At 63.8% G+C, this 12,595-nt stretch overlaps 2 protein-coding genes across 2 annotated transcripts; both read left to right on the top strand.

The window, feature by feature from the left end:
* Positions 1–316: 316 nt before the first annotated feature.
* LOC113407798 (sulfotransferase family cytosolic 2B member 1-like) lies at positions 317–2,978 on the top strand. Its single transcript, XM_026658134.1, has 6 exons — positions 317–461; positions 1,270–1,478; positions 1,608–1,734; positions 1,985–2,079; positions 2,450–2,630; positions 2,766–2,978. The coding sequence occupies exons 1-6, from the start codon at positions 317–319 to the stop codon at positions 2,879–2,881; spliced, it is 873 nt and encodes a 290-aa protein (XP_026513919.1). The 3' UTR covers positions 2,882–2,978.
* A 3,920-nt stretch (positions 2,979–6,898) lies between these two features.
* Positions 6,899–12,382, top strand: DBP (D-box binding PAR bZIP transcription factor). The gene is made up of 2 exons (XM_026658141.2): positions 6,899–7,496; positions 12,009–12,382. The coding sequence occupies exons 1-2, from the start codon at positions 7,334–7,336 to the stop codon at positions 12,380–12,382; spliced, it is 537 nt and encodes a 178-aa protein (XP_026513926.1). The 5' UTR covers positions 6,899–7,333.
* Positions 12,383–12,595: the final 213 nt, after the last annotated feature.

Genomic DNA, 12,595 nt, shown 5'->3' with positions numbered 1-12,595 from the left:
GCCAGCCCCGCCGGTGCCCCTCACTCCCGACTTGCAGCCCCTGCTAGCCCGCCCTCCCCCAGCCCCACCGGTGCTCCTCACTCCTCCCTAACTTCAACTGCCTTCCTGCCCCCCCCACACTGCCCGAGTGGGTCCCTAGGGGGCGATTCCTGCCCAGGGTGGTGGTTGGGAATTGGGGGGCTGGAGGGGGGGGGGCTCAGAGGTGGGGATGGCGACACAGCGGGGGGATTAATGGGGAGGGGGGATGCAATAACACAGGGCTGGTGCTGCCCATTGCTGAGGGTCCCCCCGTGTCCCCCCCCAGCCCCCCAGCTCCATGGCTGACCCCGGCCCACGCTCGCTGCTATACGAGGGGATCATGCTTCCGGCCCTGGTGCACAGCACGGAGAGCGTGCGGTACGCCCAGCTCGGCTTCCAGGTGCGAGACAGAGACGTCTTCAGTGTCACCTACCCCAAATCGGGTGAGAGACCCCCCCAAACCCCCTCTGCACTCCCATCTCCTCCTTACCTGCCCTGCACTCCCTACATGCCCAATACCTCCCCTTTACCCCCTATATCCCCTGACAGTCCCTGAGCCCCACCCCAAATCACATGAGAGCCCCCCTCTGCCCGCCATACCTCCCCTGCACCCCCACACCTACCCCCAAACTGTGTGAGGTCTCCTCAGACCTTCCCCTGGATACCCCCACTGCACTCCACACCTATCCCAAAGCAGATGAGACCCCCCAATTCCTGGGATCCTCCTATTCCTCCCCATCCCCTGGTGCCCCCCACACCCCCTCCCCCCTCCCCCCCCCCCCCCCATGCCTCCACGTACCTCCGTCCCATCCCTAGCTCCTGCTACTAACCCCCCTCCCAAGTCTGCAGGACCCCTCTCCATCCCTGGCCCCTGGGATCCCCCACAGCCTCCCCCAGGATCCCCACTGCACCCCCCAATCCCCAACTTCTGCACCCCCCTAAATGCCACTTACCTCCTCTGAACCCTGGCACAGCCTTTGAGCACCCGGCCATCTCCCCTACTCCCTGGGTCTCCCCACCTCCCCTACCCCCTAACTCCCCCTCCACCCCTCTGACCCCCAGCATCCTAGCTTCCTACCCCATCCCCCTGAGCCGTGGGGTCCCCCCTTTGTACCCCAGTCCCCCCATGCTTCCCGCACTCCTGGCTCTAATCACTCCCACACCTGGGGACCCCCTACCACCACCCCCTGGCACCCCCTCCCCCAATATCTACCCAGCCTCCCATCTCCATCATTCTCCCTCCTCCCCCAGGCACCACCTGGATGCAGGAGTTGCTGACCCTCATCCACAGCGATGGGGACCCCCAGCTGGCGCGGTCGGTGCCCTCCTGGGAGCGGGTGCCCTGGCTGGAGCAGACCACGGCAGCCGGGTTCCTGGAGAAGCGGCCCTGTCCTCGGCTCATCTCTTCCCACCTGCCCTGCGGCCTCTTCCCCACCTCCTTCCACGGCTCCAACGCCCAGGTGAGGGGCTGCGGGTCGGGAGTGAGGGGCACCGGCAGAGTTGGGGGGGATCCCAGGGCTGGGCTAGCAGGGGCTGCGGGTCAGGAGTGAGGGGCACCGTCTCAGTCCCTGTCCCTGTCCCTGTCCCAGGTGATCTATACTGTGAGGAACCCCAAGGACGTCTGCGTCTCTCTCTATTATTACTCTAAAATGGCCTCGTTCCTGGAGTTCCAGGAGGATTTTGGGGAATTTGTGGAGCTCTTCAGTGCAGGCAAAGGTACCAGGCAGCGCGGTGCAGTGGTTAGAGCAGGGGGGGTGCTGGGACTCTTGGGTTCTCTCCTGGCTCCAGGATGGGAGTGGGGTCTAATGGGTAGAGATGGGGGGCGGGCAGGACTCCGGGCTGGGGAGCTGCATGTGCCCAGGCTGTTATACCAAAGGGTCTTCAAGCCCAGCCTCTGGGTCCCTCTGTTCGTTTCATGCATGAGTTGGCATTTTACCCTCGCTCCCTAACCCCACCTTGCTTCCAGTGCTGTTCGGCTCCTGGTTCCAGCACGTCAAGGGCTGGCTGGGCCTTAGGGACCGGCTCAACTTCCTCCTCCTGACCTACGAGGAAATGCATCAGGTGAGAGACTAGCACCAGAGGGAGGCGGGGCCAGGGAAATACACCCCCCCCCCCGGTCACACCCCTGGACTCATCCACCCTGGTATCTGGCCTCCTCCCTGTCCCCCCCTGCACTGGATCAGACCCCCGGGCCCATCCACCCCACTCCTTGCCCCCTGGGTCAGAGCCCCAGCCGGGGCCCATCTACCCCGGTATCCCGCCCCCTCCCTGCCCCTAGATCAGCCCCCCCGGGCCCATCTACCCCAGTGTCCCGCCCCCTCCCTGTCCCCAGATCAGCCCCCCGGGCCCATGTACCCCGGTGTCCCGCCCCCTCCCTGCCCCCAGATCAGCCCCCAGGGCCCATCTACTCCGGTATCCCGCCCTGTGCCAGGACCTGCGGGGCAGCGTGGAGCGGATCTGCCAGTTCCTGGGCAAGCCGCTGGACGCGCGGGCGCTGGACGGGGTGGTGGAGAACGCCTCCTTCCAGGCCATGAAGCAGAACAAGATGTGCAACTACAGCCTGGTGCCGGAGAACATCATGGACCAGCGGATCAGCCCCTTCCTGAGAAAAGGTGGGAGAGGGGCGGTGCCCCTGCCGGGCAGCAGGGGGCGCTGTGGGGGGGCTCCCAGCTACCCCAGCCTGGCCTCTCCCAGCAGGGGGCGCTGTGGAGGACTCCCTGACCCCCACCATTCTCTGCTTCCCGCAGGGGTCCCTGGCGACTGGAAGGGGCACTTCACAGTGGCGCAGAACCAGGCGTTTGACCGGCTCTACCGGGAGCAAATGCAGGACGTGGGCGTCCGATTCCCCTGGGACGAGGCCTGAGGGGTCGCCGCCCCCCTCCACCGGACAGCTACAGTCTGTAGGGACCCCTAGATCCGTGTGTGTGGGCACTTGAAGACTCTGCAGAGCCAGGGCTAGAACCCAGGAGTCCTGGCTCTCCCCCCCAACCCCTGCCCTGCTCTAACCACTAGACCCCACCCCCTCTCCCAGGGCGGGGGATAGAACCTAGGAGTCCTGGATTCTGTTCCTGGCCTCTGTCACTTTACAGCCATTTGGGATCATCAGCGTGCGTGCCTCAGTTTCCCTCTCTGTGGGACGGGGCCGAACCCCCCTTCCCGGGCCCCGGATTAATCCTGTAGCGTGTCACTAACAAATAACCCAGCACCAGAGTGTGCGGCTGCTGTGTGGGGAACCAGCCACCAGGGGGCGAAGCGGCTCCAGAAATGGAGGTGGGGGGGCAGGCGTTGGGCCCCGCTTAGGGGACTAGAGTGTGGGGGGGCTGCCTCTGTGCCCCATACAGAGGGTCTGTGCCATGCCTTGCCAGGGGCACCCCTCCCCCAGCCCCATGGCGCCCCCCAGGTACCCACAGAGCATGCCACTCAGCCTCCCCCCCCTACTCCTGCCTCCTCCATCCGGGATCAGAGCCCTGCCCCCTTCCCACCTGCCTCAGCCCCCAGCGCCTGCCCACACCCCTCCCCCTCCCAGCTCTGTAAGGGGTTGGGGGGTAGCTGGGGCTCGGGGTGACAAACCCAACGTCCTTCCATCTCCGGCAGGGGCTGCAGCCTGGAGTCCCCTTCCCCCATCCCTGCCCCCGGATCAGCCCCCTGGGCCCATCTATCCCGGTATCCCGCCTCCTGCCTATCCCCCGGATCAGCCCCCTGGACCCATCTACCCCGGCATCCCGCCCCCTCCCTGTCCCCCGGATCAGCCCCCCCGGCCCATCTACCCCGATACCCCACTGTGACCCTTTCAGGGTTCTCCAGGGGTACAGGGTGAATCAGCAGCGCCAGGCCACCTTGTCTGTGCTCACCAGGGGAAACGCCCAAACCTCCCGGCTGGTGGCTACACAAGCGCCCCACTCCAGGCCCCACCAGCCTGTCCCAGCAGGGGACGCTGTGGTTTGCCTACACCAGCCCTTAGGATCCTGGAGCGGGTCCTTGGGGCAGAGCTAACTTGAGGCTAAATCTATGGAGATAGTTACCCGCCCTCAAACCGCCCCCAGGTCTGCTCTGTCCCTGGGGCACCGGCCCCTCCAGCCTGTCTGTGCCCAGCCCCTCGACTGCTCGGGGCCCGCTGTGCACTCGGATGGGCTGCCTCCGTGGGAGCCGGGCCCCCCTCTTAACCGCCGTCCCCTCAGTCCAGCCCTTTGCTGATCACCCGGCCTGGGGTCATGTCTGCAGCAAAACCAAGAGTCAAACAGAAGCAAGTGTAAGGCTTGGAAGCAGATACAAGAAAAATATAAACCATGGGGTAGGCTCTGCGCTTATTCCTAGTTAATAAGCAGGGTAGGGTCTGCGCTTATTCCCAGTTAATAAGTAGGGTAGGGTTAATAAGTAGGGTAGGGTCTGTTCTTATTCCCAGTTAATAAGCAGGGTATGGTCTGCACTTATTCCCAGTTAATAAGCAGGGTAGGGCCCACACTTGTTCCCAGTTAAACTGGCTAGAACCCATAGTTATTACCAGTTAATAAACAGTCGTGAAGCTGTAGTAATTACCAGGTAATAAACTGGCTAGAGTCATAAACACAGTCTAGAGCCTGAATTTATTCCCAGTTTCCATTCCTGGCCAAGAAGGTGTTTCTCCCCCGTTGGTCTGCCCGGCGCCCGGCCAGCGTTTGTCCCATTGGGAGAGCCGGGATCCACTTCTCAGGAGAGGCTTACCCTGGCAGTGTGTCTTCTCCATAACAGCCCATCTTGGGCCCGCGTCCCCCGCATACGTGGTCCCCCACCTTTTTCTCTCTGGTCGCACAGAGGCGTTTTGTTAATTCACTTCGCCCCAATGGGCCCCCTCCACCCCCACTCAAAGCCTTTCTCTCGGGCACCTTGTCTAGGGCGGCCGCACGTGGCTGGGCCGGGCCCCAGATGTCCTCACTCCTGGGTGAGTTAGCGCCCAGGGCCCCACTCCCCTCCCAGAGCTGGGAGAGAACCCAGGAGTCCTGGCTCCCAGCCCCCCCCCCAACCATTAGACCCCACTCTCCTGCCAGAGCCGAGAAAGAACCCAGGAGTCCTGGCTGGATGGTGGAGGGTCCAGTGCCTGAATCCCAGTGCCAACCCCCCTCATTCTTTGGTGGGGAGCAGCACAAGGGGGTTCTGTTATATTGGGGGAGGTCTTTTCTCAACACCCCCCCCCCATTTTCCTTCTTCTCTTACAGTGGCTGGCACATAGGGCCCCTGGACGCCAGCCAGCAGCCCCACAGCTCCAGCGTCCCCACGGACCATGCTCCAGGACCCCCTCCCGTGGGGCATTCTCCCCTCATTCAGGGAAATCCCCAACCCCAGGAAAGCTGCAGCATTCCACATTTCCCATGGATGGATCACTGGGGGCGGAGGGTTGTGTGGAGATAGTTTGGGGTATGCCCTGCAGGCCCCCTTAATCTAGCCTCTGAGGGGCCATACCCCAAGGTTCCTGGAGCCCTGCACAGACAGATGGCTGCACCCCAAGATTGGGGAGAGAGATCTATACCCCAAGAATTCCATCTAGATGGATTTGTGGGACCCCTTAGCTGTCTGCTCAGCACACCCCAAATCCTTCCCTACCTCCTGGAAGAGGGAGCCCCCTGAGTTGGTCCCAGGCCAAAGGATGGGACCCCAAATTTCACTTGGGGATCAGACACAAGGCCTGTACCCCAAGATCTGCGAAAGGGGAGAATGCTGGGAACCCCTAAACTGTACCCAGAGGCAGTTGGTGCCATTAGGGGGCACCCTGCGCTGCGGATGTAGTGTGGGGGCTCGGGGTGACAGCAGCCCTAACCCAGTCCAGGATCTGGGCTCCCCCAAACGAGTCCCAGCCCCCACATTTGTAAATAGCCCCAGCAGAGTTGGGAGGTCCCTGGGGGGCTGCTGGAATGAGAATCCTGGAGCCCCGGGTCGGCACAGAGTCACGGAGGGGATCAAACCCCCCAATTCGGTTTCTGTGCTGGGTGAGGGGTCCCCATATACCCAGCCCCTGCGCCCCACCCCAGAGGTGCTGCATCCCAGCACCAGGTGAGGGGTCCCCGTGTCCCAGCCCGGAGGCAGCTGGGTAAATAACCCGTGGTGTGTGTGACCGTCACTCGGGGGGGGGGGGAGAAGGGGGGCAGAACAACTACTGCAAAAACCTACATCCCCGTCCCTGCTGGAGCGCAACACGTCGCTCCCACAGAGCACCGGGGGGCGCTGTACCCTGCTCTGACGGAAATCCCTGCACCCCACAGTCACGGCGCTCGGGGAGGGGAGTGGGGCTGGGAGCCAGGACTCCTGGGTTCTCTGCCTGGCTCTGGGAGGGGAGTGGGGTCTAGTGGTTAGAGCTGGGGGGGAAGGGGACTCCTGGGATCAGCAGCTGGCCCTGACTGGGCAGTGAGGTGCTAATGAGTGTCCTGTGGCCAGGTGGGGGGGGGTGCTGCCCCACACACTCTAGTACCCCCAGCGGGGGCAGAGCCCTGCCTCCCCCCCACAGGGCGCGGCCCCTTTAAGAACTCAGCCGACCCGCTCTGCCTTCCCCCCCCCCCGCCGACACGTGCCGCCCCATGTGCTGCCAGCCCCCCAGGCCTCTCCCCCTGCCGCCTCCCCGATTGGCTAAAAGTGGGTCAGGCTCCTCCCACCCTCCGGCTTCCTATTGGCCAAATCTAGGTCAGCGCTCCCCTCCCCCCGCCCATCGCCTCCCCCCCCCATGGCCCGGACACATGACCGGCCCGGGCGCACGAGTCTGGGCCTTGGCAAACATTCCCAGCCCGCCGATTGGCTCGGCCGGAGGCAGCTCGGGGGCAGGCCCCGCCCACCTCTGCCAGCCCCGCCCCCTTTTTCCCAAAGCGGGGAGTCGGGCAAAAAAAAAGAGATTAAAAAAAAAAGACCCATCCAGCAGCCACCGACAGCTGCGAGGCGCTGGTGGAGCCGGGGCCGCTGAGCTGAGATCGGGGGGGGCGCGAACTTCCCAGCAACGCTGCACCCCCAAAACCTTGGGGTGCCCCCACCAGGAGAGCCCGGGGTGCTGGAGGGAGGACGGAATCTCTGGCTCCTGCCCTGCGGACCCCACTTCTCCCCCCGGGCCACTGGGACACTGGCAGGCGTGAGAAGTTTTGTTTGCTGCTGCAGAGAAGTGGGTGCCGGGGCTCTGCCAGGCTAAGGGGGCAGCCGGCGGTTTTGGGGAGTAGGGATTTTTTTTTCAGGGTCCCCACAGCGGGGATCCACCGGAGCTCGTCGCCGGACCAGATCCTTTCTCCGAGGGATCGACTGGGAAGCTCTCCTGGCGCTTGGGATCCCCAGCTCCGGTGGGCACAGCGGGGATCCCCGACGGGCCATGGCCAGGCCAGCGGCCCAGCTGGGCGCCACGGAGCGGCTCCCGAACCCTTTGCTCTCCTCCCCACCGCTGGGGGTGCCCGGGGCCGGCATGGTCAGCCTGAAGAGCCTCCTGCAGGGGCCCATCAAGAGCCCGGAGCGCAGGCCGAAGGATCTGACCACCTGTAAGTGCCCTGGCGGCCGTGCGTCTGTCCGGTCCTGCGCGGGTCTGTCGGGCTGGTGATCGCCATCCCAACGCCACCGGCCAGCCAGCCAGCCCCATACACACCCCTTCCCTGTAGGAATCCCACCATCCATCCATCCCCATAGGAACTCCTCCATCCATCCATCTGTCCATTCATCCATCTGTCCATCCCCATGGGAACTCTGCCATCCATCCATCCATCTCCATAGGAACCCCACCGTCCATCCGTCCATCACCATAGGAACCCCACCATCCATCCGTCCATCCCCATAGGAACCCCACCGTCCATCCATCCATCTATCCATCCCCATGGGAACCCTGCCATCCATCCATCCATCCCCATAGGAACTCCACCGTCCGTCCGTCCATCCATCACCATAGGAACCCCACCATCCATCCATCCCCATGGGAACCCCGCCATCCATCCATCTATCCATCCCCATGGGAACCCCGCCATCCATCCATCTGTCCATCCATTTGTCCATCCCTATAGGAACCCTACCAGTCACCCACCTACCATAGGATCCCCACCATCCATCCGCCTGCTTGTCCATCCATCGATCCCCATAGGACCCCCCCATCAATCCATTCAACTGTCATCCATTCGTCCGACATCCATCCATCCCCATAGGAACCCCCCATCCATCCATTCAACTGTCATCCGTCCAACCATCCGTCCATCCCCATAGGAACCCCGCATCCATCCATCCATCCATCCACCCCCATGCAAACCTTGTCATCTCTCCATCCATGAACCCCGCCATCCATCCATTCCCCTAGTCCCCTCTATCTAATCCACCCCTCCGCAGTCTCTCGCCATACTGCCCTCCCTGCCCGATGTGACGAACTGTGACACCCGCAAACTGCCCAGCGCGCTCATATTGCTGTGGAAATACAGCCCGGAAAGGGCCCTGCGTCCCCCTCTGCAGCCCACCCAGCACGGCTTTCAGCCCTTGTCTGTCTGTCCAGTGCTGCCCTTGTGACAGGCTGTGCCCACCCTCTCCCCCAGCCGGCTGTCATCTGGGGCAGGATTTGCACTCTGGGCTGGAGAGGGGCAGCCGAGAGGGAGGGAAAGGTGTGTGTGGGGGGGGTAATTGTACTGGGCCCCAAGCTCAAGGGGGGCCCCAAAGGTCTGTATAAATGCAGTGAAATGGGCGAGGTGCCCAGACCCCAAATTCCTCTGGGCCGGCCTGGCCATGGGGACCCCTCTGGGCAGCAGCCCTGGCTGCACCTGGGCCCAGGCATGTTGACTCCTGGGCCACCAGGAGCACTAACTTGTGTGTGGGAGAGAGACAGAGGCTGTGTGTGTGTGTGTGTGTCTGTGTGTGTGTGCGGTTTTGTGTACAAGACAGACAGACAGAAATGGAGCGAGTGTGTGTGTATTAATGTGTGTTTGTGACAGACAGAGCGTGCATATTTGTGTGCGAGAGACGGACAGAGGCAGAGTGTGGGTGTATCAGTGTGTATTTGTTTGTATGTGAGAGAGATGGACAGACAGAAACTGTGTATTAATGTGTGGTTGTGAGAGAGACAAGCAGTGTGTGTGAGAGAGAGACAGACAGAGGCAGTGTGTGTATGTGTATTGGTGTGGTTTTGTGAGAGAGAGAGACGGACGGACAGAAGCCGTGTGTGTGTGTGTATTTGTGTGTTTGTGATACACAGGCCCGGTGTATTTGTATTAGAGCCCCAGACAGAGGCAGAGCGTGTGTGTGCGTCTGCGTGTGTACTTGTGTGTGTGTGTATTTGTGGGTTTGCAGGAATGGCCCTGGTCTTCCACCTGCCTGTCTGCTCCCACTGGGAAGTTTAGAAAAGTCCCGAGGCGCTGGGAGAGTCTGGGGGGCAGGGTCTATGCAGGTTCCCCGTCTAATTGCGTGACACACACACACACACACACACAGCTCTAAATCCCCACAGCCAGCACACAGCCGGGACACGGGATGTGACAGGAGGCAGAGAAACGTGCGCGGAGGGTTGTTTTTTATTAGGTTTTTTTTTTTTTTTGGCCTAAGGAAATGTTGGTAAAAAGCTCCAAGCGCCTGAGCCCCTGTGGACCCAGGGCAGGGAGTGGGTTGCGTTTGACAGATGGGCGAGTCCCACATCGGGCCTCTGGGGTCAAGCCGGGGCAGCCTCTGATGCCCTGCTACAGCAGGATCTCGCTAGCCACGGGGTAGCTCCCTGCCATCCCATCCCAACCCAAATTCCACCTCCCGTGGCACATGCTCCCTGAAGAAGGCCCCGGGTTGCTGCTGGTCAGGAGTGAGGGGCACCGGCAGAGCTGCGGGGCGGGTGGGGGAGCCCAGGGCTGGGCTAACAGGGGCTGCGGGTCTGGAGTTAGGGGCACCAGCAAGCTTGTGCAGGGGAGCGCCCCCCCCCAGGGGAAGCAGCCCCTTCCCGCACCTGTGCCGGGGGAGGGGGCCCCTTGGGCAGTGACTCAGCCCTGCTTTCGGGGCGCTGCCCCGCTGGGCACGGGAGAAACCCAGCGCAGGGCGTGACCCAGGGCTGTCACCTGGCTCCCTCCACACGTGGGCCGGGGAGTCAGGCCCCAGGAATGGGGCGTCGCCCGGGCATCCCGCCTGCTCCACCTGCTGCAGCCCCGTGCCAGCCAGCGGGGCAGGGGGAGGGGCAGCCTGAAGTCTAGGCTGGGCGGGGCTGGGAGATGTGGGGTGCCCTCCCGGCCCATAACCCCTTGTCAGCGCTGTCACCATGGGGCGTCCCAGCATCCTTTGCTCCATTCCCCGCTTGTTTCTTCCCAGAACCCTTTGCACCATTCCTCAGTCTTCTTGGGACATCCCAGAACCCTTTGCACTGCTCCCCACTCTTCTTGGGGCATCTCAGAATGCTTTGCGCCCTGATTCCCTTCCCACCTTGACACCAGGCCTGGGGGGGGGGTTGCTTTTGAAGCTGGAGGCTAAAGCCAGACACACCAAACCCCAGGTGTTTTGGGGGGACAGGGGAGTCGGGGATCCCAGGGGGATTTGTGATGCAGGCAGCTGACCATGAGAACCCAGGACTCCTGGGTTCTCTCCCTGGCTCTGGGAGGGGAGTGGGGGCGAGTGGTGGGGGGGGGGGGGGGGAAGCTTGGAGCCAGAACTCCTGGGTTCTCTCCCTGGGTGACTTTGCAGGTGCTGGTGCAGCAGTGCTCTGTGTGGGAAGCAGAATGGAAAGCCAAAGCAGGGTGCTCCCCTCCCCTGGGTGCTGACCGATCCCCCCGCCAGGCTGGAACCCGCAGCCGCTGGGCGGGGGGCCCCGCATGGGGGGGGGCGGGGTTAGAGCCTGAGCCGCGCACGCTGCAGTGAGCAGCCGAGCCGGGGTCGCCCGAGGTGAGCCAGGCCTCACGTGTGCAGGGAGCGGGCGGGCGGCACGTGTGTGGAGCCAGCCAGGCTGCGGCTGAGGCTGGGGAGCAGCTGGGGCCCAGGGTCGGGGCAGTGTCTGGCTGGCACCGTGCAGGCCCTGACTGTCCAACCCCCCCCCCCATCTGTCCATCCGTCCCCACACACCCCCGTCTCTCCCCACATCCCCCCTCTCTCTATCTCAGTCTCCCTCGTCCTCTCTCTGTACCATTATCTCTCGCTCCTTGAGTTCAAAACACCCCCTGCCCCCCCGGCTAGGCCGTGCCCCCCCTCCCCTGCAATGTCTCGGTGCTCTGGGGGGGCTGCAGGGCTGCTCCCCATCGCTGCCATGCTCAAGGCGGGGGGGCCTGGCTGCGGTCCAGTCAGTTTCTCTTCCTGGGTCTCTGGCGAACACACCCAGCCTGGGATTCGTGCACACCTCCCCCTGCCCCCACTTGTGCATGCAAATCCACCCACTTGTGCACTTACTGGGGCACACACCTCCACACACGTGTGCATACAAACCCACCCTCTTGTGCACACATTTGTGCATGCACCCCCACCCCCGTGTGCACACACTCACGCACGCACAACTACAGGGCCGCACTTGCGGCCCCCGTTCCCTGGCGCTCCCCTGCCCCTGGCCACACCCAGCTGCTTGCTCCCGCATTCCTGGGTGCGGTGCCGCGCAGGGCCTGCCGCTCACACCCCCAGCACACCCCCCTCACGTGCGCCCGCTTGTGCTCTCCCCCCTGTGTGCAGCCAGCAAGCTGTGGAGGATCGCACTGCCAGCGCCCCACGTGAGCACAGGCCGGCTGCCACTGGGAGCCGACACACGGTCGCTTGGGAACGCGCCCGCGAAATCCCGCAGCTCCCACACTCACACACCACTCACGCGGATTTGAACGCCCTGTGGACTCCCACAGCAGGGCCTTGGGCAGCCGCACAAAGTGCAGGGCTCATCTCTGCCAGCAGGGACACACACTCCCAGCCCCCGCCTCCCCTCAGCTCTAACCACTAGACCCCACTCCCCTCCCAGAGCCAGGGAGAGAACCCAGGCATCCTGGCTCCCAGCCCCCCCAGCTCTAACCACTAGTCCCCATTCCCTTCCCAGAGCCTGGGATGGAACCCAGGCGTCCTGACCCTGCTCTCTCCCCCTCCAGGCCTGGCCAAGGAGAAGGAGCGGAAGATGGAGGAGGAGCTGGGGGGCGCTCGGGCGGGACAGTGCGCCTACCTGGGCTCCCTGCTGTGGGAGCGGACCCTGCCCTACAGTGAGATCGAGTACGTGGACCTGGACGAGTTTCTGCTGGAGAACGGGCTCCCCCCCAGCCCAGCCCAGCCGCCCTTCTCCCCGGCCAGCCAGGCCACCAGCTCGCCCTCCAGTGGCATCGCCGTGGACCTCAGCCGCCCGGCCTCCTGCACCTCCTCCGCCTGCTCCTCGCCCGCCGAGTGCCCGAGCAGCAGCGATGGGGACCAGTGCTGCACCACAGCAGGTAGCCGGGACCGGGGGGGCAGTGGGGCCAGAGGGCACCAGTAGGGAGCAGGGCTGAGGGTGGTGGCAGGGAGGTGAGGCTGTGGGGCAGCAGTGCCCAGGGGAGCTAGGGTGCCCCACAGCCTGGGGGGCTGTGTCAGGGGCTGGGGTCTCTGCTGAGTCACTGCCTCTCAGTCCCTGCCCCCCAGCACCAGGACACGTGGAGGGGGTAGTCCCCTGGGCCCGCCCCACTCACAGCCCCACAAGCCTCCCAGGCAG

Source organism: Terrapene carolina, unplaced genomic scaffold (assembly GCF_002925995.2).
Source record: "Terrapene carolina triunguis isolate 2854851 unplaced genomic scaffold, T_m_triunguis-2.0 Scaffold401, whole genome shotgun sequence".
Lineage (NCBI taxonomy): Eukaryota > Metazoa > Chordata > Testudines > Emydidae > Terrapene > Terrapene triunguis.
The sequence above is the reverse complement of the archived record's forward strand: the minus strand, read 5'-3'. Positions and strand labels throughout refer to the sequence as shown.

Coding starts and splice junctions, on each gene's coding strand:
- LOC113407798 (XM_026658134.1), top strand. CDS start 317: ATGGCTGACCCCGGCCCACGCTCGCTGCTATACGAGGGGATCATGCTT. Junction 2,080..2,449: donor CCTACGAGGAAATGCATCAG/GTGAGAGACTAG, acceptor GCCCTGTGCCAG/GACCTGCGGGGCAGCGTGGA. Junction 2,631..2,765: donor CAGCCCCTTCCTGAGAAAAG/GTGGGAGAGGGG, acceptor TGCTTCCCGCAG/GGGTCCCTGGCGACTGGAAG.
- DBP (XM_026658141.2), top strand. CDS start 7,334: ATGGCCAGGCCAGCGGCCCAGCTGGGCGCCACGGAGCGGCTCCCGAAC. Junction 7,497..12,008: donor GCCGAAGGATCTGACCACCT/GTAAGTGCCCTG, acceptor CTCCCCCTCCAG/GCCTGGCCAAGGAGAAGGAG.